General features: G+C 39.5%; 1 protein-coding gene across 1 annotated transcript in view; it reads right to left on the bottom strand.

Annotated features, from left to right (window-relative positions):
• The window catches only part of LOC114458414 (fibronectin-like), a 50,332-nt gene that overhangs the window by 5,585 nt on the left and 19,841 nt on the right, over positions 1–24,906 (bottom strand). Inside the window, exons 14-43 of the mRNA XM_028440781.1 lie at positions 24,466–24,634; positions 24,131–24,316; positions 23,817–24,035; positions 23,474–23,668; positions 17,607–17,885; positions 17,259–17,522; positions 16,147–16,241; positions 14,966–15,134; positions 14,801–14,887; positions 14,413–14,604; positions 12,769–13,041; positions 12,559–12,673; positions 12,386–12,462; positions 12,228–12,317; positions 11,889–12,155; positions 10,773–10,889; positions 10,508–10,672; positions 10,268–10,423; positions 9,325–9,438; positions 8,943–9,212; positions 7,518–7,729; positions 7,326–7,413; positions 6,311–6,496; positions 6,098–6,187; positions 4,474–4,665; positions 4,319–4,408; positions 1,953–2,061; positions 1,648–1,867; positions 1,394–1,564; positions 378–516 (exon numbers count right to left, since the gene is read on the bottom strand). Of these exons, the coding sequence (XP_028296582.1) occupies positions 378–516; positions 1,394–1,564; positions 1,648–1,867; positions 1,953–2,061; positions 4,319–4,408; positions 4,474–4,665; positions 6,098–6,187; positions 6,311–6,496; positions 7,326–7,413; positions 7,518–7,729; positions 8,943–9,212; positions 9,325–9,438; positions 10,268–10,423; positions 10,508–10,672; positions 10,773–10,889; positions 11,889–12,155; positions 12,228–12,317; positions 12,386–12,462; positions 12,559–12,673; positions 12,769–13,041; positions 14,413–14,604; positions 14,801–14,887; positions 14,966–15,134; positions 16,147–16,241; positions 17,259–17,522; positions 17,607–17,885; positions 23,474–23,668; positions 23,817–24,035; positions 24,131–24,316; positions 24,466–24,634 (4,996 nt within the window). The remainder of the gene's footprint in view (positions 1–377; positions 517–1,393; positions 1,565–1,647; positions 1,868–1,952; positions 2,062–4,318; positions 4,409–4,473; positions 4,666–6,097; positions 6,188–6,310; positions 6,497–7,325; positions 7,414–7,517; positions 7,730–8,942; positions 9,213–9,324; positions 9,439–10,267; positions 10,424–10,507; positions 10,673–10,772; positions 10,890–11,888; positions 12,156–12,227; positions 12,318–12,385; positions 12,463–12,558; positions 12,674–12,768; positions 13,042–14,412; positions 14,605–14,800; positions 14,888–14,965; positions 15,135–16,146; positions 16,242–17,258; positions 17,523–17,606; positions 17,886–23,473; positions 23,669–23,816; positions 24,036–24,130; positions 24,317–24,465; positions 24,635–24,906) is intronic.

Genomic DNA, 24,906 nt, shown 5'->3' on the forward strand with positions numbered 1-24,906 from the left:
CCCTTTTTTTTTTAACCACTTTTTCTGTCAGTTTTTGTCCACTCTAATTTGCAACTTTTAACCAATTTCTGGTAAAATCCCAGATCACCACCTTTTCGGTCACTTTTAACCTATTTTATTTTTGTTAAAAAACAAGGATTTACATCTTAAAGACGACTTCATATCATGATGCAAATAATAAACTTCCTGAATAACATTCAGATAGATAAATACATGTGTTTATCATAAAATCATAGAAAATGGACCATCATTTTGCTCTAAGCATGAGTACTAGTAGAGCTTCCCTGTGGTTGTCACATTTATACTATACTATATTTATAGTTTTTCATCTAAAAGTCTTTAACAGAAGATGTAGAACTTCAGTCAAATGTTTGTACCAGCGTTCCCAACGGTTACAACTTCCTCCAGAACCTTCTCCTTAGCTCCGCCCCTCATGGCCTCCACTACAACGTTATAGGAAGCTCCAGATGTGAGTCCAATCAGGGTGGCGCTGTTGGACGTGCCGGGAAGACGCATCTGTGCGAAAATAGTAAAAATGAAGTTCATCTTTTCCCATGATGTTCGCTCTGTGAGACGTTCTTTCTGTGGCACCGATTGTAAAGTTGCGGACGCTAAAATAAACAGCAGTTTTTCGCAACATTAAGCAACAAACCATGTGTTACTTTTGTGTAAATTTACTTCTCTCGTAAAAATATGTCAATGTTAAATGTAAACGTTACATCTCAATCAAAATGTTTAATCTAAATCTAATGCTAAATGTTGAATCTAAATATGAAATGTTAAACTAAATGTTGAATCTAAATCTAAATGTTGAATTTAAATCTCAACGTTGAATCTAAATCTAAATATTAAATGATAAATCTAAATGTCACGGGGAAACTAAATATATAGCTAATATGCAAATTCACGGGAAGCATAACAAAATAAATGCAAACAAGGGTTATCCGTGGTCTAACATTTAACATTTAAATTTAGATTTAACATTTAGATTCTGATTTCATATTTAGATTTTGATTTCATATTTAGATTTTGATTTCATATTTAGATTTTGATTTCATATTTAGATTTTGATTTCATATTTAGATTTTGATTTCATATTTAGATTTAACATTTAGATGTAGATTTAACATTTAGATTTCATATTGCGATTTAACATTTAGATTTACCATTTAGATTTAACATTTAGATTTAATAGTTAACATTTAGATTTTGATTTAACATTGACGTTATATTGTTACGTGAAAAGTAATTATTACAAATGTAACAAATATTGTAAATCTGGTTAAAAGTAAAATTCACATGTTTTTTACACGTGGTTTGTTACAAAAAGTTGCTGTTTATTTTAGCATGCAACTTTACAATGGTCACCCCATAGAGCTCTGTGTGTTTGTACCTGGAAGCCACTTTCCTCTAGGTGTGTGATGGGGTTACAGGACACCTCGTACTCAGAGGTCTGAGGAATGGGCTGCCAGGAGATGGATGTGATGGTCTGGGCTTCCTGAGGGAACTCCGTTTCGTTGTCAGGGAAACCAAAGGCGAGTCCTGGCAGGGGGCCGTCGCTCACCTCAAAGGGGTGGAGGGGATGGATGATTAAAGAGCAAAAATGAGGATCATTTCTTACTCAATGTGTGAGTTATATTCCCTTACTTTGACTAAAGGCACCCTGTGTCCATCAGGCCCTGCTGCTGGAATATAAACCAGAGGTTCTCTAAGCGTGGGTCTCTGGCCTTCTTTGGGTCCACTGAAGGGCCCGTGCAGGCCATTATTGGGGCCCAGGCTCTGGAACTCAGTGTAGATGTGTTGACCGTGCTGGCCTGGATGGTTCTGACCACTGGTACCAGCCAGGTGGACATAGTTAGTGTCAAAACTGGGGAGAAAAAGGAGGAATGAACAGAGGGAATTCTGATGAATATACAGTGGCGTGAGGACACAGTGTGGGTGCAGACGTGTACATTTTGTCGTTGAAGGACTCGGGGACGTCCAGGATGTCGGTGGCGGGCTGATGAGGGACAGGAAGGTGAGGAAGCTCAGGGACAAGGAGCTGGGCATCTGTGGCTGGTTCTGATTGGACGAGAGAAACAGACAGAGTTAGAGTGTTTTAAAGAGAGATACATGACAGCATAGGGGAGTGAAAAGAATTGATTTCACGATATATCGCGATTTTTTTGGGTGCCAATTTTTAATTTTTTTTTTTTTTAATTTTTTTTTTAAATAAAAAAAAAAATCTATTTTTTGTTTGACATTTCATCAATAATTACTTTGAGACTTCTACACAGTAGTTTCAGTGAAAAGAAACTTGTTTCACTTTTATTTATGATGGCAGTGTGTGTAACACTGCATTTTCTTTTTTTCAGTGAAAATGTGCAAAAACACTAATAATAAATAATAAATAGGATGTTTTGAAGCAAATACTTTTGACTAAATTTGTCCTCTGAATGATCAATATTTTCTGATGAACACATACGGCAATTTCATTTTTCATCTTTACATTTAATTTTGATAACTGGGTAAAATATCGCAACATATCATGATATCGTGATAATATCGCATCGTGACCCAAGTATCGCAAAATCCCTGCCAATACTCACCATTTCAAACACACACATTATATAAATTGACTCCTTTTCAAACAATAAAATATAACTGGAATTGTATGAAAACGCTCATTTAAAGCAGTGGTTCTCAACTGGTCCCACCCTGGGACCCACATTTTGCCACAGACATTAAATCAACCAACAAAATTTTGTTTTTTAAAAATAGCTGTTGAAAACACATATATAATTTTTTTTCCAACATAAATCTACACATTTTCCTGTGTAACATGCATTTCACAGCATGCATTATTTTCTTCCAAAATAAAATACAACATGAGAGACATTAAGCATTTATTTAATTTTGACCAGCTGTCCGCGACCCACCCAGTACAGGTCCGCGACCCACTTTTGTGTCCCGACCCACCAGTTGAGAATCACTGATTTAAAGCAACTCTTTCTTGTAAATATTATGACCGGCTTTCACTCACTTAATCGTTGCGTTTGTTGTATTTTGGAACTAATTAGTATCAACCAATAATTTTAGCAAGTGAAAATGTCTCCGAAGATATGTTCCTTAATTCAAAATGAAAGATTCATTCTTCATTCATTTTAGTGCTGTAGTTAAAATAGACAAATTAACATAAACTTTGTCTCTGTCACCTTTGACTCCAACAACCAAACATTTTGACTTATCCTCTCGTAACTTCAGCATCCTTGAGCGTGGACTACAAAATAAAAGCGAGAAATAAAAATGGCGGATTGCTCGAAGTGTTGGGCCTGGAGTCGATGTCCTAATTTGGCAGTTCCGCTGCAAATACTGTGACGTTATTGTTCAAAAAACATAATAGAGAATAGAAAAATCGAAACAGATTGTAAAATATGACCAAAACAGAATATAAAGATATCAACGGAGCACCTGAAGAGACTAATTTGAACTTTTCTGTACTTCTAAACACTCTAAATATACAACAAAATGCATTTAAGGGCTAAAAAAGTGGATTTAGCATGATATGTCCCCTTTAAGTGGGCCGCAGATTTTAGGCGGGAAAATTATCGGTCGTAATTTAATCATTATTGTGCTGAAGTTTGCACTTCCACGTACGAATAAATGATAAAATATATATGACACTGATAATATCAAAGCAAAAAGTGACACAGTGACATCAGTCGTTGTAGGATCTTCTTTTTGAATTTGTGGAAATTTTGTGGAATAATTTGAAAAAAAATTGCAGGATTTTGGAAAAATAGATTGTTCTTTCAACAATTTGAGATTAAAAAAAAAAAAAACAACTGCCAGCATGTGACATAAGCATGGGGAAAATGTGAGCCCTGCAAATATTTTGGACTTTAATTGAATTTGTGTATGAATTTGGAGATATCTACAACTTCAATAGTTGGGAATTGACACAATAATTCATGGCTTCTCTGACTTTTTGGCGTGCTGCCGTCGGCCCAATTAGACGCTCTGAAGGGCTGGATTTGGCCCTCGGGCCTTGAGTTTGACACGTGTGCACTAGAGGAGGGAGATAATTTATGTTCCAGTAGAGGGCAGCACTTCAACATGTGGAAACTGTTGCCGCCTCAAGATTTTGGTCATCATTTGGAGTTTCTAAATCTCTAATCTTAGCTTTATCTTTAGATTTATGGCTTAATTTAATGCATCCAGTCAAAAAACAACAACTGCCATAATAAACATGGTTTAAAATGTAACATCATTTGCAGGAAGTTGATATAAATACATATAAATTCTGGATTTTGGAATGAAAAAAACAATCATGACTTACGAGTTCTGGCTTTTCCCACTAGAGGCGTGCTTCTCAAGGCGTTCTGCAGAGCAACTATTTTAATAACGTACTCTGTCCCTGGTTTCAGACCTATAATCAAACAGAACATTAGGAACCAGGGGTATATTAATAGTATAAGATCCACTCCTCCTCACCGTCGATGCTGGTGTAGGTCTGGCCTGCGTGAGGTCTGGGAATGACTTCTCGGGGCAAACCACCAGCTTCCTCATAGGTGACGTAATACCCGGTGACCCTGGGGCTGCGTGAAGGCTCCCACATGAAAGAAATACTGCTGGGGTTCAGGGAAGTGAAGCGAATGTTGGTGGGTGGAATGACCAGAGGCTGAGCTAGAGAACAGAAAAAGGAACTCATTAAAGAAAGTATAACAAACATATGCATTTTTACTTATTTATTTTTTAATGTTTAACCATATGATCATGAAACAATTACAAAGATTTTCAACAATACTTCTTTTAATGGAACAAAGAGAAAAACTTAAAGTCCTTTCCTCAATATCTACCTTAAAGCCTAAAACAAAGAGTTATTTTTTCAGACTTTAGCTACCTTTTGCCGATAAATATCACTTTTTCCCAATTTTTTGTCCCTTTTTGCAAGTTCTTTTTGACACTTTTATCCAAAATATGTCCTTTCTTTAAATTTTTGGCCACTTTTAATCCATATGAGCTAACTTTTTCCAAATAAATACCACTTTTTTTTTCCTTTTTTCCCTTCATTTTGCCTCTTTGTTCCACACTTTTGACCTTTTTCGCTATTGTTTGCCACATTTTGCACATCAAAGCTACCCTTTTACATTCCATATCAGCTGGTTCATCTTTATTTGCCCATTTCTCTGCCACATTTGTCACTTTACACTCTTATCTTGCCATGTTTTTGACACTTTTGGACCATTTTTGGCCACTTTTTAACATGTCTGCCTCCATTCTCACTTCCTCAGAAAAAACAAAACAAATATGTAGCGGACCGTACAAACTTCAGGTTGACGGCCCACCAGGACAGTGCCTGAAATTTGCAAGATGTCCAGTCTACCCCTGCCAACAAGCTACAACAAATATTCACAGGCTTCCACCAATAACATATTTATTAATGTATCGAATCACTTATATACACACATATATATATATATATATACATATATACAGTATATATACAGATTTTAAAGGGAGATAGTCATCTTTAGCCAAAAGCTGAAACCTGTCTGGTTGCAAGGGGTTCTCAAGCTTGGGGTCAGGACCCAATGTGGGGTCGCGAGACACTGGGAGGGGGTCGCCAGATGCCTTCAAGAAACAAGAATATTTTCTGAACAATTTGAGCCCATTTTTGCTTATTTTTATCCTTTTTCTGCAACTATGTCAAACTTGCCATATTTTAACCTACTTTCATCACTTGTTCTTGCTTTTAATGCATTTTGCTACATTAGTCCCATTTCTGACACGTCCCCATAAAATGTTAATGTCTTTTCTGCACTTTTAAGACTTTTTCAGCACTAATAAATCCTTTCCACCACTTTTCCACCTAATGTCACATATGTTGATCCATTATTGGCTTATTTTTGCCAATTTAACCACAGTCATGATTTGTCATGCCCATTATTTGCCAGTTTTTATTCTAATTGTTGCTACTTTTTAAATTACATTACCCCAACCCTCCATTTCACCACTTTTTCCACCATTTTTGGTCACTTTTAACCCATTTTATTTCTGATTAAAACAAGGATTTACATCTTTAAGATGACTATATACTACCAGCGTTCATTGTTACCTGTGGTAGCAGTGAGTGTTAGAGGTACGCTGCGTCCATTCCCCTTCAGTGTGTACAGGTTGATCTTATAATTGGTTCCAGGCTCCAGACCTTCAATGATGGTTAGAGAGAAAAAACAAAACAACCTGGTGTGTGTTTTTGTGATTTTCAGACTAATATTCCATGGTTTTATATACAATTTAAAATACTGTATACAGTATATACAGTACATACCTGTAATGCTGTATGACCGCGACTCCGGACCAATAGTTTTCTGAATGGGTTTATAGCCAGAGGAGGAGGATGTAGGTGTGGCTTCTACCAGGAATCCGGAAATGGTTTCCATCTTGGACCGCCAGGTCAGCAAGATGGAGGAATCGTTGACATCGGTGATGCGAACGCGACGAGGGGGGCTGATGTCTTCATTAAAATCAGAAAAATTAGGTTTGTTTTAGAAAGAAAACAAAATCCACAATGTTGTGCATCAAGTCTAGACAAAGAAGTTCTTTAAACCAGTGGTTCTCAACCTTTTCAGGTTTAAAGGTTCCAAAAACCGGGGACCCCCAATGTACCTAAAGGTAGTTGAACACAGACATGAACATTGAAGAACAGTCATGTGGAGACAGGACCATCTATAAGGGGGAATAAAGGGGAGATATTTTTGGGGTCCATCCATAAAGTCAGTAAAATGATGGTCCATTGTTCTATGAATCTGAATTTTGCGTTAATGCAATTTAAAAAGTGGGAAAAATGTGTTTAAACTGGCAAATAATGGGCATGAAAAATTGTGAATATGGTTAAATTGGCAAAAATAAGCATGAATCATGGTGAAAAGAGGTAAAAGTGACAATAATGGGTCAACAAATGCAACATTCGACGGAAAAGTGGTGGAAAGGGTTTATAAGTGCTGAAAATGTCTTAATAGTGGAAAAAATGTGCAGAAAAGACAGTGAAATTTGATGGCAAGCTGGCAATCATGGGAATAATGTAGCAAAAATGCATTAAAAGGAGCAAAAATATGGTAAGAAAAAGTGAGGAAAATAGGTTAAAATATAGCAAGTTTGGTGTAGTTGCAGAAAAAAGGTATTAATAAGCAAAAATGGGCTCAAATTGTTAAAAATAAATAAATATATATATTGATATATATATATTCTTAGTTTCTCAAAGGCATCTGACAACCCCCTCCCAGTGCCTCGCGACCCCAAAGTTGAGAACCCCTGCTTTAACCATTAATGAACGTATGACTCACTCTCCAAGGTGGTGACCACACCCTGAACGGGTCTACTTGTAAGAGAGTTCTTTAAGGCATAAACATGGACTTCATAGGTAGTCGCAATCTATAGTGAAAAAACACAGGTCAGATTAAATATTATGACTTCAGAAATTTGCACTTGTATAATATTCATGTGAGACAAATTGGATACATTGATTGTCCACTCACCATGAGTCCTGAGATGTGTGCCTGAGTCGCGTCTGGGGCCAGGTTGATCTCTTTCGTGGGACCGCTTTTGTTCTTTGGGTTCACAACAACCCGATAGCCAGTGAGTCCCGGGGAGCCGCTCAGGTGGTTCTCCTGACCCGGTACGGCCCAGCGCATGATGAAGGAAGTGGGGCCGACCTGAGAGAACTGGAGGTTTGTGGGAGGAGCAATCGCTAGATGAAGGAGGAAAAATGACATTGGGTGAGGAGAATTTGGATGATTCTTGTTTATTATTATATTGACACATGGGGTCAATGTGACACCACAGATATTTGTCTCCAGAAAGTGATTGTCAGAAGTTTTTTTGTGTCAGGCCCTTTGTTTATTTGTTGAATACATAAATATTTGATAATGAAACCATGACCTGTTCTCTAGTGCCACCATCACAAACTTTTAAATTACAATTAATTTATCTTGAAATGTGTTCATCCAAATTTACTGACAACATTAATGACTACTAGAGTGTGAACCCTATTAGTTGTGGTGATAATATGACCTCAGGTCAAACTTTCAGTTTTAGAGTTAGTGTATCTTCATTGCAGACACATTTTCCTCTATGTCACTTTCACTGTGAAAGAGCTGTTCCAAAACCTCTACAGCTTTGTTTCCATGACAGATTTTTGCAAAATTAAAGCAATATTTCTAAATGTCGATAAAGTATAGTTGTGCTTTAAACGTGTTTCCATTGAAGATTGTTTTGGAGCCTCGTAACTCCCTGTGAAATCTCATCCCTCGTGACTTCGCTGCAGAAATATAGACGCTCCAAACTTCCTTATAACACCAAACATTCCTTTGTTGTTCATGTCTAATGAGGCAGTAATAATTTTAAAGTATAATGCTAAGAAATATCTTGGTCTCCTTTTCTGTCCACACGTACTGCACCACGTTTTCCCAGAAAGAAGTGGTCATATGACCAGTTACGTTCTGTGACGTGTATTTGCAGAAAAAGTGTTTCCACTGAGCTTTTGCGATACATTTCAATCGAAACTTCTGAAATTCTTTGAGTGGTTTTTTTTTTTCGAAATGCAGGTGTTTCCATTAACAGTTTTTATTGCGCATTTCCAAATGTAATGGAAATGCAGCAATTGACAGTAAGTTTTTCCTTGAGGACATTTTCAAGAGAGAAAGAGAGTGTACAGATTGCAATCCACAGACAGACACGTTTTACACAGCTAACACAGCTTGGGGTCAAATTGACCCCAGAGGAACACAAAAAAAAAATATTATCATGATAATTTCATGGTTCATGAATCGTACCTATCAAATTAGGAAAAGTCGTAAATTATGAAGAAAAAAAAAAGTCAATTATTATTTTTGGAATGATAAACATTGAATAGGGTCAATTTGACCCCAAGTAATATTTAAAAAATCCTCCTGTTTTCATACCTGTGGCTTGTGTCCCAACCAGTGGTACACTGGCAGTGTCGTCATGCAAAGCGATGACCTTCACGGTGTATTCCGTGCCGGGCTGGAGTCCATAAATAACCGTGGACTCGGCGTCTCCTCTGGGAGCAGGACGCAGCTCTCGCTCACCCTCCTCTGAACTGGAATAGAGAACCCGGTAGGAAGTGACCACGCCCTCAGGACTGTCCCAGGTGATCCTCAGGGAGGTGGAGTCTATATCCGTGAAGGTCATGTCCTTGGGTCGGTCCACATCTACAGGTGATAGTGTACGGTTGGTCATGGTGTTGACATGTTTGCGCTAACATTCAGTAGAAACTATGGGTATTCTTTAACATCAAACATCTTCCAAATAATACACACTTACTTGTAAGAGCATTCACCACCATTGGAGAGCTTTCTCCATCTTGTCCGAGAGCAAACACACTGAGAACATATTCTGCAGTCGGCATCAGGCCTGAGAAGGTGAACTCTGTCTGGTCTGAGAGAATGAAACACATTTCAGTTTATTTCTAATCTGACGCATTTTAATAAATAAAGAAAAGACGAACTGCATGAAACAGATATGGCCTTTTGTACAGCTCTAAAAACAAATACACAAAATGACAGAAAAGTGACAACAAATATGTACAATGACTCCAAAAGCACAAAAAACAAGTCAGAAAGCACTTTAACTCTAAAAAAGCACAAAATGTATTAAAAAACACACAAAAAATGAATGAATATACAAAACAAGTCCAAAAACACAAAAGTGACACAAAAAAACCCACGAAATAAGAAGGGCAACACACAAAATACCTGAAACCACACAAAAGGAGAAGAAACACCCACAAAACAAGTCACAAAACGCACAATTTCTTTGGAAAAGAACACAAAAAAAATACACAAAACGATTCATAAACACACATTATGGTTTCATATTCAAACACAATGAAACAAAACCCCCAAAATGTGTTCAGAATCAATAACAACAATACAGCAAAAACAGACAAAATAACAACGTAATACACAAATTGTGTCCAAAAACATACAGAATGTTAGTTTGTTAGTCAAAATAGTTTATGCAGCAACAAAACAACACGCTAAAATGGCCGCTAAAACACACAAATTGATTTAACTCATAACGACAGAAAAACACACACTAACTCTAAAAAGTCTAACAACACAAAAACAGACACAAAACTAGAACAAACCAAACCCTTGGTTCTTTCCTGTATTCATGCTCAGATTGGTCACTGTGGCCCTCATATCTGTGGCCCTTGCTGTCATAAAAGACACCCATCGCTGGTTATATAAAGTGAATGACGTACCTGGAGCCACCACCTCCGTGAAGGAGGGTCCCTGTCCATTTTTGGGGTTCCCAGTCACCCTGTAGCCTTTGATTGGCCCCTGGGCGGGGCTCCACTTCACCGTCACACTGTTATCATTCACATCCATCACCTCCATCTCAGATGGCGCGTCCACACCTTGGAGAGCAGACCGTACAGATGAAGAAGGAAACACTCGGAGGACAAGTGAAGGTACAGTATGTGTGTACTGTGTGTGCGTACCTGTCTTGTGTGTTACGTAGATAGGGATGCTGGATGCAGGGCTGTCTCCTCTTCCAGTCACAGCGTAGACAGTGATTGTATAGTCAGTGCCAGGTTTAAGGCTAGTGATTGTTGCTGTAGACTGAGAACCAGGCACTGTGAACTCCTTTAGGTTACTGCTGCCTCCTGGATGATGAGAGACAAGAAGGGAAACTTGAATAAAATGTTCCTCTGAAATTGGAGTTTCCCCTCCATTCAGCGTGTTGTGGGTGTACTGGGAGGATACCTGACTCTCCATGGGTGATCCTGTAGTAGCGGACAGTGACTGGGGGGGCATTCCAACGCACAGTGATGCTTGTTGGGGCCGAGTCAAGCACTTCAAGTTCAGTCGGAGCGTCAGAAACTGAGGAAAAACAAGTTCTGTTAACACGTGACATTTTGTTTTATCCATCAGAATTCATTTTTTTGTCTTATTTTTGAATAACATGTTAAGGTTACATTTATTTGGACATTTTTTTTTCCAGGAAATGTACTTTGATCGCCCGACATGTTTCGACTGTCAACTGCCAGTCTTCTTCAGAGGCGTCTGCTGATCGCTTTGATGTGTTTCTTGACTTACGCGTAATAATTCCAGCATGTTCTTTTTGAGCAATTATTTATAAAGTATGTATAATGTATAACGTAGTATAAAATGTTTGAATAATTATTCAAGAAGAAGACAAAATGAACTTGCTGGAATTATGTTTAGGTCAAGAAAACATCAAAGCGATAATTTGTACTAATTACAGCAAGTTCATTTTGTCTTCTTCATAAATTATTATTTATTCAATTGTTCAATTGAAATGAGATTATTACACGGAAGTCAAGAAAACATCAAAGCGATCAGCTGACGCCTCTGAATAAAACTGGCAGTTGACAGTTGAAACATGTCAGGAGATCAAAGTAAATTAACATATTATTAAAAAAGAACATGGTGGAATTATTACGCGGAAGTCAAGAAAGCATTAAAGAGATCAGTCAGATGCCTCTGAAGAAGACTGGCAGTTGACGGTTGAAACATGTCAGGAGATCAAAGTAAATTAACATATTATTAAAAAAGAACATGGTGGAATTATTACGCGGAATTCAAGAAAGCATTAAAGCGATCAGTCAGATGCCTCTGAAGAAGACTGGCAGTTGCTGGCTGAAACATGTCAGGAGATCAAAGTAAATTTCCTGAATAAATGAAGCCTTAACATATTATTCAAAATGAACTTGCTGGAATTATTATGCGTAAGTCAATAAAACATCAAAGCAATAAGACGCCTTTGAAGAAGACTGGCAGTTGACAATCAGAACATGTCAGGAAATCAATGTAAATTTCGTGAAAAAAACCGTAACATATTGGATCCATGATGCCTACTTGTTTTCTGGTTCCCGCTGAGCGGTAAACTCTCCTGTCGGCCATTCACTGCAAATATGTTGACCAGGTAATCAGTGTCTGGATTGAGTCCCGTTAGCGTGAAGTGGCTCCTGGAGGGGGGCAGCCTCTCCTCCTTGGCCCGCCCACCGCTGACCATGTGGTAGCGGATGCGATAGCCGGTGATTCTGCTCTTTGGGGCGAGCCAGTGGATGGTGAAGGAGTTTGTTAGGATCTCAGAGAAACGTAGGCCAACGGGAGAGTCCAGAGCTGAAGGATGGGAGGAAGTAGTTTGATAAAGGGGAACAAGATGTGACGTCAGAAACAGAAAGCAATGATCACCTGTCCTCATGGTGCCAACTAGGGGTGAGCTTTCCCTCTGCTCATAAACACACACCACGCTCACCAGGTACTCAGTGTTCGGCTGTAAATCTGTGGACAAAACAAACAAATAATCACCAAAATAGGCCATTGTTTCAGTGTGTGTTGCCGACTCTTACTCTTCAGCACCACATTGTTGGTTTGGCCTCCAACGCTTGTTTCAACAGCTTTGTGGTCATCGTCAGTGGGGTAATATCTGAAGAAGAAGAAGAAGAAGAAGAAGAAGAAGAGCAGTGAGAGCTCTATCCTCATTATTACAATCAAACATTACATGTATTTGGTTTATTTTTACCTAATAACGAAGGTGTCGATGGCAGAAGGGATGGGGACGCGGGGGGCGACCCAGGTCACGACCATACTGTCCGCCCCCACCTGGCCAAAGGTCAGATCAGTGGGAGCTGGCACCGCTGTTTAAAAGACACAAGACGATTGGTTACTGCTTGAAAAAGCTAGTCAGGGAATTCCACATGAATATGTATGATGTTGTAGTAGCTGCTCTTACAGGTCTGCTGGGTGATCGTAGTCGGTTCACTCTCTCCATTCTCCGTCACGGTAATCACACTGATGTCATAGTCGATGCCAGGTTCCAGTCCGTACACCGTGTAGTACCCTGACGTGGGCATGATCATGTCCTCAAAGATGGGCACGCTCTCCCCGGCGGCCACCACCGTCACCCTGTAGCCAGTGACGGCGCTGGTGTTGTGTGGCGTCCAGCGGAGGCTGATGGTGGTGTCGGACACGTCCTCAAAGCTGAGGTCGGTCAGCTGAGGAACCTCTGGATGGTTGTAGGGGTGGGGGGGGGGATTCACCAGAGACACACAAAGAGAAGCAACGGAAGTGGAGAGGAAAAAAAAGCAAGTTTGGAGAAAAGAAAAGAAAAAGAGCAGAAGTTACTTCCATATCACGGCGATGGAAGAGCAGGGGTTATGTTTGCGTCCCCTTTGTGCACATAAAAGCCCAATGAAGGATGGGCTCATGTGTACATTTATTATTTAAGAGAGCGTGGGGTTGCACGTGGTGCAGTATCACAAGGGTGCACAATTTATTTTGTAAGAGTCATCACAGACAAACAGCCCTGCAATACTACACAGACAGTTAAAGCTGCTGAGACGACATTTTTATGATCAGATAAAGACGCAGTGTAGGCTTCATGGATCAATTAATCCAAGATCATTTGCTAAAAAAAAACAACATGCTTGTTTTGATCTCCACTGTAAACACTCTCACTGACATAGTCGGAAAAGTTTGGTGCAGCTCAACCTTGGGGTCAGGACCCCATTTGGGGGGGGGGGTCACCAGATAACATAATATGTTTTTTTTTACCTATCTGAGCCCATTTTTGCTTATTTTGAGCCTTTTTCTACAACTACACCAAACCTGCCATATTTTAACCTATTTTCATCACTTTTCTTGCCATGTTTTTGCACTTTTTAATGCATTTTTGCTACATTATTCCCATTTCTGACACTTCTCCATCAAATTTCAATGCCTTTGTTGCACATTTTTTCCACATTTTGGCACTCACAAACCCTTTCCACCACTTTTCCCACCTAATGTCACATATATTGACCCAGTTTTAACCTTGTTTCACCATATTTCATGCTTATTTTTGCCAATTTTAAGCCAATAATCCCATTTCACCACCACCTTTACCTTTTTGGAGAGAGGTGATATCACGGGGAATACTGGGAACAAACTAGAACAAGCCAAACATCCACATCATGCTTCAAAACTTGTTCTGGATACTGTATCTAAAGTACCTTCAAGATCATCTCCAAAATCTAATTACTTCTTCCTTTTGAATGTGTCTATGAGCTCACCATATTTGTTTTAAATTAATTCAGAACTTTTTTCTGAGGAAGTAAAACATGACTTCTAGGGGACTCCACATCTCACAATGTCATGCACGAAACCTTTCCGACTTTTACAGTGGAAATAAAAATAAAAAAAAACTTTCAAACAGCAATTTCAACCTCTTGATCAAATCATCTTTGATTTATTGACCTATGAGGCCGACACTATCTGTCTGTCTTTATCTGGACATCTTTAAATATTGAAAGCTACGTTATCCTTCAGACTTTCAACATTATCGATGTGCTGGTTGTCATGGTGACAGGTTGATTGTTAGGATCGCCGTGACCCTCACCTGGTGTGACGGTGCTGGATATGGGAACGCTCTCCATGTCGTCCTTCACCGTGACAACGCTGACGTTGTACTCCACGCCTGGACTCAGGTTGTCCAGTGTGCACGAGCTCTCCCCCGCCTCCACAAACACCTCCATGCTGTTCCCCTGCTGGCCGTTTGTGGGCGTGGACGTGACTCGGTAGCCGGTTATGTCTTAGAGGAGAATGAGAGAACGTTTTTAGCGACCTAACCCTTTATTACTAAGGTACAATAGTTTGTATTTGAAGTCATTTCAACACACTTTCAGGACATCCTATGCATTTTGGTCTCAAAAAATGATGACATTTTGAGACCAAAGTGCGTAGGTTGATTATTGAAATGACATGGAATGACCCATTTGCATTTGTACCTGGTGTACCAGCTCCATTCCACTGGATTATGAGCTCACCAGTACCAGGGTTAGACTCTAGGTTGAGGTCAGTGGGCGGAGACAGAGCTGGAAAGGAAGAACACAAAAAGAAATATAAGTGAGAAGGAAGGATAATAAGGATTTATCAGTGGGAAGTAAACATACGCGTGACAACGTGGCGTGTGATTGGCGCTCCCTGCTCATGGCCGTTGATGACTGGTTGAACACTGTAGGTGTATTCCACTCCAGGAGTCAGGCCGGATATGTAGATACTTCCTGAGTCGGAGGTCACGTCTCTAGGAGCCTCTCCACCCTGACTGGGTCGCACTGTCAACTGCAAGCAAGCGCACACACAGTCAGAGAGAGGAGAGAAAGATGAGGAAAAGGGCAGAGGTCTGAGTTTTCCCAAGAACATGAATGTCAGGAGGGCATTCTCATCTGTGGTGTGACATATTCTGGGAACTCAGAATTACCTCCGAGGTCAGATGTTAGTAAAAGCCTAAAGACGCTGAACCAGGAACAGCTTAATGTAGTTTAATAAACTCATTTACTAAAACCATGATAAAGTTGTTATTAAGTCAGTGATACTCAACATGTGGCTCTTTATGTCTTCATTTTAATTATTTCCCAAAAAAACCTTAAAAGGGGGAAACTTTTGAACTCATTTTAACCTTTTTCTTTGGCCATTTTGACTCTTCCTAAGTCCCATTTTCATTTCCAATAAATAACCCTTTTTCCTAATTTTTGTCAATTTTTCCAAGTTCTTTTTGACACATTTATCCTTTTGGTGATTCTTCAACCATTTTTTTTTTTTTTGCCACTTTTCATCCAAATAAGCTACCTTTGGCCCAATAAATACCACTTATTTCCTTTTTAAACTAAATTTTGCCCCTTTTTGTTCAACATTTTTGTCCTTTTCCACTATTGTTCGCCACATTTTGCTCATTTAAGCTTCCTTTAGCCATTACATACCACTTGTTTCTTCTTTTTTGTCAATTTTTTTTGACTCATTTTAGTCAGTTTTTACAAATTTTTTTTGCCACTTTGGAGCATTTTTTTCCCCACCTGTTACTCATCACTGTTAACTCTATAGTTACCTTCTCAGAACGGCGGCTTCGTCAAATTTCTGACTGTGATTGGCTTTGATCACCATTCAATCAATCGAACTGGACCAATACAATAAAATAAATCAACAATAAATCCCTCTGTAAAACGTGAGGGAGATGATTTTTTGTTTTTTAGTGAAAGTGCGGGTGTCGCATTCCCCGCATCCCCTATGGGTGACACGCCTGTACTGAACCCAGAATAACCAGGCTTAGCCAAACAACTACAACCATTGGCTTTACCTTGTATTCAACACGAGGAACCGGTGTCCAGGAGATGATAATAGACGTGTCGGTGACATCAGTGTTGAAATGAGGAGCGTTACCCATTGCTGGGCCTGAAATAGAGAGGAAAAAAGGGCAGAGTGACGTTTAAAAAGAAATACAGACTTTCTGCAGGCAAAGATTACAGGACTAACAAATGGAAACAGGAAATCACTGCAGTGGTTTTCCACCCCGGTGCTGGAAACGATCCTCATTTGTATAAAATGTGTTATTGTCATTACTATTATACATTTTTATTAAATCAAGGCTCTTAAACTTAGACTTTAGCAGCCAAATTCACATGAATAAAAAAAGGGACACCAGTGGAAATAATGCATTTGTTTTTGTACTTTAATAGGAAAACATTTGATTTTAACTCTTGATACACGAAGGCCAGTTGAAACACATTTAAAACATGACATTAAATTAGGTTGACCTTGAGTGTTGAAAGAGGCACCTATCAATGCATTATTATTTAAATTATTATCATCAATAATAATGTTAATTAAAATTTTACTTACTCTTCATGCATTTTTGCTACATTACTCCCATTTCTGCCACTTCTCCATCAAGTTTCAATGCCTTTTCTGCATATTTTTTTACACTTTCAAGACATGTTCAGCACTTATAAACCCTTTCCACCACTTTCCCACCTAATGTCACATGTGTTATTGTAACTTTTAACCTCTTTTCATCATATTTCATGCTTTTTTTGTTTTTGCCAATTTAACCACATTCATGATTTGTCATGCTCATTATTTGCCAGTTTAAACTAATTGTTCCTATATTGACACTTTAAACCCTTTTTACCACTTTTTCTGTCTGTTTTTGGCCATTAATTTGCAACTTTTAACCAATTACTGTGGTTTTTAAAACCCTATTTCACCCACATCCTTGTCACTTTTAAACATTATTTTTTTCTGAATGAAACAAGGATTTACGTCTTTAAGATAACCATATAGTGCAACACAAATATTAGTAAACTTCATGGATAACAGTGGATATTATTCAGATAAATACATAAATAAATGTGGTTATCACAGATTCACTTTATAGACGCTCTCCTCTTTATTCCTGCTGTTTTTACTCACCGGTGGTGAACACGACCGTCTCCCCTTCACTCAGCGTGTTGTCCTGCTCTGCGTGCAGCGTGGCCGTGTACAAGGTCTCCGGCTGCAGGTTGAGGATGGTGTACTCGGTGAGGCCGGCGGGCAGGCGCAGCTGCTTGGGATTGGAACCTTCCACCGTGAGGAGAAGGCGGTACCCGGTGATTTTAGCGAGAGGCGCGAACCACATCATCAGGGCGCTGTCCTCGGTCACGTTGCTGAAGTGGATGTCGGTGGGGGCGTCGGGTTCTGACCACAGAAACAAACAGGGTGCATGTTAGAAGAATTCATTCAGTCCTCACACACACATTTCACAGCATGTGTCGTACTCACTGGTGGTTTGCTCGCCAACAAGAGGAATACTTTTCTCTCCATTGTGGATGGTGTAGATGTTAAAGCGATACAACGTGCCAGGCTGCAGGTGTTTCACCTCAATGTAGGAGTTCTGACTGACGGGCAGATTCATCTCCTCCTGAGGGGAGACGGACTCGTCCACAGTCACCACCGTCACCTGGTAATCAGTGAAAGGACCAGCTGGGCCTGTCCAGGTCAGTACCACCTTTCTGTCAGTCACCTCAAAGAACTGCAGGTCAGTGGGGGAGGCCACTTCATCTGTGGAAGAAGGTTTTACAAAGCATTTCATTAACAATTATGGTAGGATAACCACTTGGGCCGACCTCTTCATACTCAAAGTACTCGACTTTTTCTTGAATCTACCTTGTAACGGCAAAATACAATATAATAAATAAATACTTTTAGGTTTAAAAATACATTTCTCTCTCTTTATTATAGATCATAATAATCTACCCTCGAAAAATCTCATTCTGTATACTGGCTAAAAATCTCTCATTCATTGAAACAATATGAGAAACATCTCCTCCTAGACATTAAAACTATAACAAAAAACTCAAGGCTTACAGAACAACAAATAATCATTAAATATACACTTGAATAAATAACTTTTTCAATGAAATGTAATCTCTCCCTTTATTTCTCTTGGACTTTCCTCCTCTTTCTCTTTTCCTCGTGTGACGATTTTGTCAAAACAAAGAGGCATCGTCAATGATTCTGTCACGTGAAATAACCATAATGAACCATATTGGCTTTAAACAGCAACTATTTAGCTTTCAGAAACTGGTGGAATTTCTCCAATAGAGCAAATATTAGCGGAGTTACGTTCATTTAAATGAATGCGTTCCCCGAGATGCGTTCAAGATTCCACATTTTCATTAATTTGTAGAATATCCCCAGACAACACGTGAAAAGAGGACATAAACTGGACGTATGGTCACCGTAAAGAAAACCAATATGTTAACAAGAGTTTCCGATGCTCAATTCATCATCTTATCGTCTATATTCACATATCTACTACAATAGATACACGGTACACAGAGAGAAATACGCACGCACGCACTGACTCCTGGGACTGAATCCAGCAATCTGAGAGATTAAGTGTCCATATTTTTGACTGAGAAGTAAATCCACATACAGTATGCAAAGGAAGAACCTGTAAACCATAGGTGTTTTTCTAGGTCCTGGAGGGCCACTAATTCATTCTTTCTACGTTTTGAAGAACCAGCCATTTCTGAGTGGAAAGCTGGAATATCACTTTTTAACACTCCCCAGTGGGTGCATGGAAAAATGTGTGAAAATATCCCATTATCTGTGATTTATATCCAAAAATACAGAATCTCTAAAATATATCTAATGGCTACAAATTCCTGCGTACAGGCATAAATAAAAAAAAAACACTAACTCACAGGAAGAGGCATTTAACACTCCCATAAATACTGTGCAAGGTTCAATAATGACATTTAATGCATTGAGAGGAATTAGATTTTTAAAGTGCAACAAAAAGTGCAAAATGAATTACTGGTAAAAATAAATCAGAATACTCTGAAAAATAGCATCAATAAATCCAATAATTAAACAAAAACATATATTTTAAAGTGTAAAATAACCACTAGTTTAACTTAAACATGAGAATGATCTACAAATGAATAAAATAAATTAGATTTGTCTGAAAAATAGCATCAATAAATCCAATAATTAAACAAAAACATATATTTTAAAGTGCAAAATAACCACTAGTTTAACTTGACCATATGAATAAAATAAATAATAATAAATAAATTACAAGACCCTGAAAAATTATTCCCTCAAAACCAATAAAAACAAATTATATTTCTTAAATAACAATTCAAGTAGTAATATCATCTGACTAGATTTTGTATTCATTTTTTGCTAATATTGGACTTATTTTTGATAATATTCAATTGGGACACCCCTAGAAACTATAAAAACTTGTGTATTATTAAACGTTTATTCCCATGCGGTCGATGTTCAGACTTACAGTTATCCACGGACATGTTATACAAATACCTGCCACAAAGTCAGACTAATTCATCTCAGAGCAAATGTACCACAGCGAGACAAAGACCCCATGTGTGCTTCAAAAACTATCCAGAGACACTTTTTACAACATCTGCTGGAGCTGGCAGAGCTTTGCAGACGTTCAGACGAGCAGAAGAAGAGTCCAACAGCTATGGACACAATGACTTCACTTTCCACTGGAAAAACGACTTCTAAGCTCAAGCGTCGACAGTTGGAAACTTTTACACAAATGGCAGAAATAGGCGTAAAAAAAGTGTTTGCAGGTTGGAGCTGAATAGCGCCTTAGGGGTAAAGGAAACAAGTCAGGCTTATTTGAGCTTATAATCATGGGAACGGCTTAGAAACATCACATGATTCTCATTAAAAAGACTAACATTTTACCTCAGGTGAACCATTTTATTTCTGTTAATATAAAAGGTACAGTATTTTTCTGCTGGCCTGGAGGCCTATTCAGGCCCGGGGTGGCTCCTGGGTTCGCAGTAGGGCTGAACGACTAATTGCATTTGCGATATCATAAAACGCGATTTTCTAATCACAAGGGCTGAACTTTATTTTATTCATTTATTTATTCATTTATAGGAGCGGCCGCTGCCGTCCTCCTCTCTCAGCCGCCCGGCGCTCCCCTCTTACTCCCTGGCCTCGCCGCTGTCGTCGGCCCACTTCACTGGGGGTCAGCATGGCGGTTGGGGTCGGGGTGGACGGGGGACGGGCAACCCGGCACCGGGCGGAAGGCAGGTCGGCAGAGGCAGCCAGGTCTTTTTAGCCTCCTCAGAAGCAGTTTCACACTTTTTCATGCCTCGGCCATGATCAGGGTGTCGAACAGGTGGAAAAAAACCAACAAAAGCCTTAGCCTAACGAGTATATCAGAGCCTGTGGTCACGTGACTGCCATAAAGTGATATGTTCTCCAGGCATTCACCAGATAACATGACCTGGCCAAAGACGGTCCATCTCTCCAAACTTACTTGGGTGGTATTTCAAGAGGGCATCCCCAATCTGAGCATTGATACTGTCAAGCCCTGTATATTGGCCTGAGGAATCATTTAAAATAACTCATATGGGTCACAAAGTCCATGGCGTGCCTTTAAGTAAATCTGAAATAGTTTATTATGAAACAGATTGATTTATTGCTTGTGTTCATTGAAAAACACATGACAAGAGGACCTTGAAAAAAGAATTGTATCTTAAATTGCAATCGTAATTTTGAGGAAAAAAATCGCAATCAGATTATTTTCCAAAACCGTTCAGCCCTAGTTCACAGACTTGGATCTTGCACAAACTTTGGTCATGGATGAACTGGCATGTCTTGGTCTGTGGGATAAACTCGTACTGGGCATAAACTTTGACACGTTGATCCCAAATACCAGTTTTAGGTATTACCACTCACTCCTTCCCTCTAGTCACAGCCACCACCATTATACCTAAGCTTATCACTTGTCACCAGAATGGCTGAATGGATTTCACAACACAATAAGCACAATATACACAACTATAACATCACATCTCACTCTCAATTTAAAGCAGTCACCTCTTCCCCACTCTTTCCATGTCCTACCCTGACTCCCTCTTCCCTGTTCCCTCCCCCCTCACCTAGGTGCAACACTGCCCTCAGTTTTTATATCCTCCCTATAATAAAGTTCTTACCATTCCTTAGGGAGGGCTGGTGATGGTCACAATTATGCAATAAAATAAATTCATTTACCGGTATTTAATTGCAATAACAAAACATGCATTGCTATAAAAGATTGCACTTCTTGCAGTGTTAACCTTCAACAACATGTGCAGACAATGTAATATATATATATATATATATATATATATAAGTAATTAAATGTGCATTTAATTACCGTATTTTTCAGCGTACAGGGCGCTATTTTTTTCTTTAAAGTTGAGGGTGCCCTTGGCTCTATGTGTGTATTTTTCAGTCGCACACGTGTGAAAGCGGGTGTCGGGAGGCAGAATATTACAGTGGAATGACTGTACTGTAACATCCACTGAACATCAAGGTGAACTGAATGTTCAAAAACAAGCTTTGGAAAATATAGGAAAAGGGAAAGCACTCACAGCTTTAATTACAGGATGCAGAACGCCGTCCGAGTGGAGGAAAATTGCGTAGGAGCGAGTGACAGCAGACGTCCTACATCTGTTGAATATTTGTTTTTATTTTCTGTGCCTCAAATAAGATGTTTGCTGAACATTCCATTTGAATGTGTGAAAATGTATTTTTGCTACATAGAACATGAGGGATGAAAAGCTGCAGGTGGTACTGTTGGTAGCCAGCAAGAAAGCCATCACCAGGGAAGGGTTAAAGGCAGATGTTCCCACCATTGAGGAATGGATAGAAATCATCCATGGCATTATTGTGATGGAGAACATATCCTCATCCCTCAGAGTTGAAAAAGACAAATTCTACCAGGTCTGGAGCAAATGGACTAAGTATGTGAAGCCAATCTGATCTGATTCATCCCTGTTTTTGTATGAGAATGTGTTGTTATGAGTGCGCTTCCCAGTTATGTTCTGTTTCTCATTGTTTTTGACTATACTGTTGTATGATATGTTAAAAAAAAAAAAAAAAAAACCGGAAGGACAGTATGGACAAAATTGCCTGAATTGAACTATATCTATAGTTTGTATGTATGACTATTATTGTGAATAATGTATGTGATGGAAATTTGCCATTCTGAATAAAAACAGAATAAATAAATAAAATACTGATAATATATTGAAGTTTGTAGAGTGGGTAGCTGTGCACACGTATGCATTTACGGTGGAAAGAGCGTATAAAAATATAAGGTAAGATATCTCAGCTAGTTTTTAATAGCAGGAAATAATAAACGGAATGCACGGATATGCAGACGTAGAGCAGTGACGAGGAGACTTCATGCGTAAATGAAAATTCATCAGTTGAAACTCATCAGAATACGTGGAAATACACAGAAATCTCCATTAAACCAAATGGGCGTATCAATCCTTTGATTGTTTGTAAACATTGTGACATATTTTGATGGGCGGGGCTTGGCCTGGAGGCAAACCACCATATATACACTGTATAAACACTAGATGACTTACCAGCGCTGTTGGGGAGCGATGTAGCAACGTGGCAGCCATCTTACCTCAGACAGATGGCCCTGCTCATTACGTCGATGTCAATGGTGCATGTACTATTTAAATAACCCTAACTGGCTCAATTTTCAACCAATTTTCAAATGGCAAGTGGCAAATTTAACATATACAGTACAAGCATCCTATGTCATACCTACGTATAATAAGGTTTGTAACAAGGCAAACCATTTGTAAATCCGCCAATATTCTGTCGAGTTACGGGTATTTTTGCTGAAGCTGATCACTCACCTTCCTACAGCTACCGTAGAGCGCGTCAGAATGTCAGAACGTCAGTTGTCTGAGGTAAGATGGCCGCCGTAAGCTACGCTGGCGAATCCCGCTTGCGTCATCTAGTGTTTATATAGATCTATGCTTTAGCCAGCGGCGTTTCCTGTTTTTGCCTCCAGCCTAGTGACATGGGCTATTAATGGGTCTATTGCAGCCTGCCTACCAGCCCGTTCTGATTGGCCGAGTCATTTAAAGGGCACCCTCATCAGCCAATAGAATGCAGCATATGTGTTACTGTTTGTGACTTTTTCTTGGAAAATGGCAAAATTATTGGAATGCGGCCAATACAGCGGTGCGTTTAAAAGCCCGGAAAATACGGTAATACGAAGAGATGCTTAACAGAAACCTACTGAAGAATATTTGGAGCCCACTTTCTCTCGTGTCACACGTAACCATTAACGTAAAAAGCTGATTTACCAGGCAGTGGGTCTCCAGATGTGTTGACCTGCACAAAGATAGGCTCACTCTCCAGGCTGTCCTCCACGGCGTAGATGCTGATGTTGTACATCTTTCCAGGCAGAAGGTCACTGAGGGTCACAGACGTGGCCGTGTCAGGGAGGGTGAGCTCTGTGCTCTCGCCTTCGATGGACGGCGTGTACACGACACGGTAACCTGAGGAGACACACGTGGAGTTAGGCTGATGCAAGTTCTAACACCAGTGAGATTATTATAGCAGCTGTTCATGCATAACAAGTAGGATTTCCTCGGAGAAAAGAAAGAAAAAGACAAATACCGAGACGAATATAATGGTGTAACATACCAGTGATGGGAGCCAGAGGCTTTTCCCACGTGATCACAATAGAACTTTCTCCAACATCTTCCACTTCGTGCTCTTTAGGAGCATCAGGTGCTGTTGTTTGTGAAGTAGTCAGGATGAGGTTGTTTTCCCCCTCGTCTGTGACCTCATACACGTTAACTGTGTATTTCCTCCCAGGAAGAAGCTCCTCAATATTCACTGAAGTTGTAGAACGAGGCAGATCTAAGAAAAGACAAGAAAAGAGTGTCACGTCAACACTTTGCAGACAGTTCAGGGTTCTTGTGGCGTTTCTTATCTGTTGAAAATCCTCTCCTTACCCAACACAACAGCCTGACCAGAGCTCTGGCCCTGCTCAGTGAGTTCATACTCGACTCTGAAACCAGAGACTGTGTCTGAAGCAGAAACCCAGGAAACGACAAAGCTACTCGACGTGATTTCAGTCACAGACTCGGAAATGTCGACCACAGGAGGAAGAATGGTGGTTTCACCTTGAGTTGTAGCCACTGCAGGTGAAACAGAGATCAACAATTCAGAGTAATGACTAAAAGCTTAAAAATAACCAATATAAAGAGAGAAAAATACCTCAATTCCCAGATAAAACATAATATATTACGGTCTAGTTTCAGTGTTACACGTTTAAATCTCTACTCACAGGATCCGTAAGTGGTGGTGAAATCAAAGCGTGTGATCTCTTTGCGTCCGAAACGCAGTACGCTGATCAGCTGACCTTCGTAGGTGATGCCTGGTTTCAGACCAGAGATGGTGTAAGAGTTCAGATGTCCAGGAATCATCACCTCCCTCCACGGGTTGTTGGTGTATTTCTGCAAAAACGGAACAAGCAAGAAACGCAGGAAATGACACCGATCTCATCGTCAAGCCACATAATTATTTAGCGGAAGTCAAGAAAACATGAGAACAACCAGCAGACACCTCTGAAGAAGACTGGCAGTTGACGATGATGTCAGGTTGTCTGAATTTAACATATCACTCTAGTGGGTGTGTTTATGTGTTACCATCCAAAGCAATATGGCAGAAATTTTCATTAGGAGCACATTTGGGAAAAAAATACGTTTGGGTCTGATTCTTTTTAAAA

The sequence above is a fragment of the Gouania willdenowi genome, unplaced genomic scaffold (genome assembly GCF_900634775.1).
Source record: "Gouania willdenowi unplaced genomic scaffold, fGouWil2.1 scaffold_118_arrow_ctg1, whole genome shotgun sequence".
In the NCBI taxonomy this organism is placed as follows: domain Eukaryota; kingdom Metazoa; phylum Chordata; class Actinopteri; order Blenniiformes; family Gobiesocidae; genus Gouania; species Gouania willdenowi.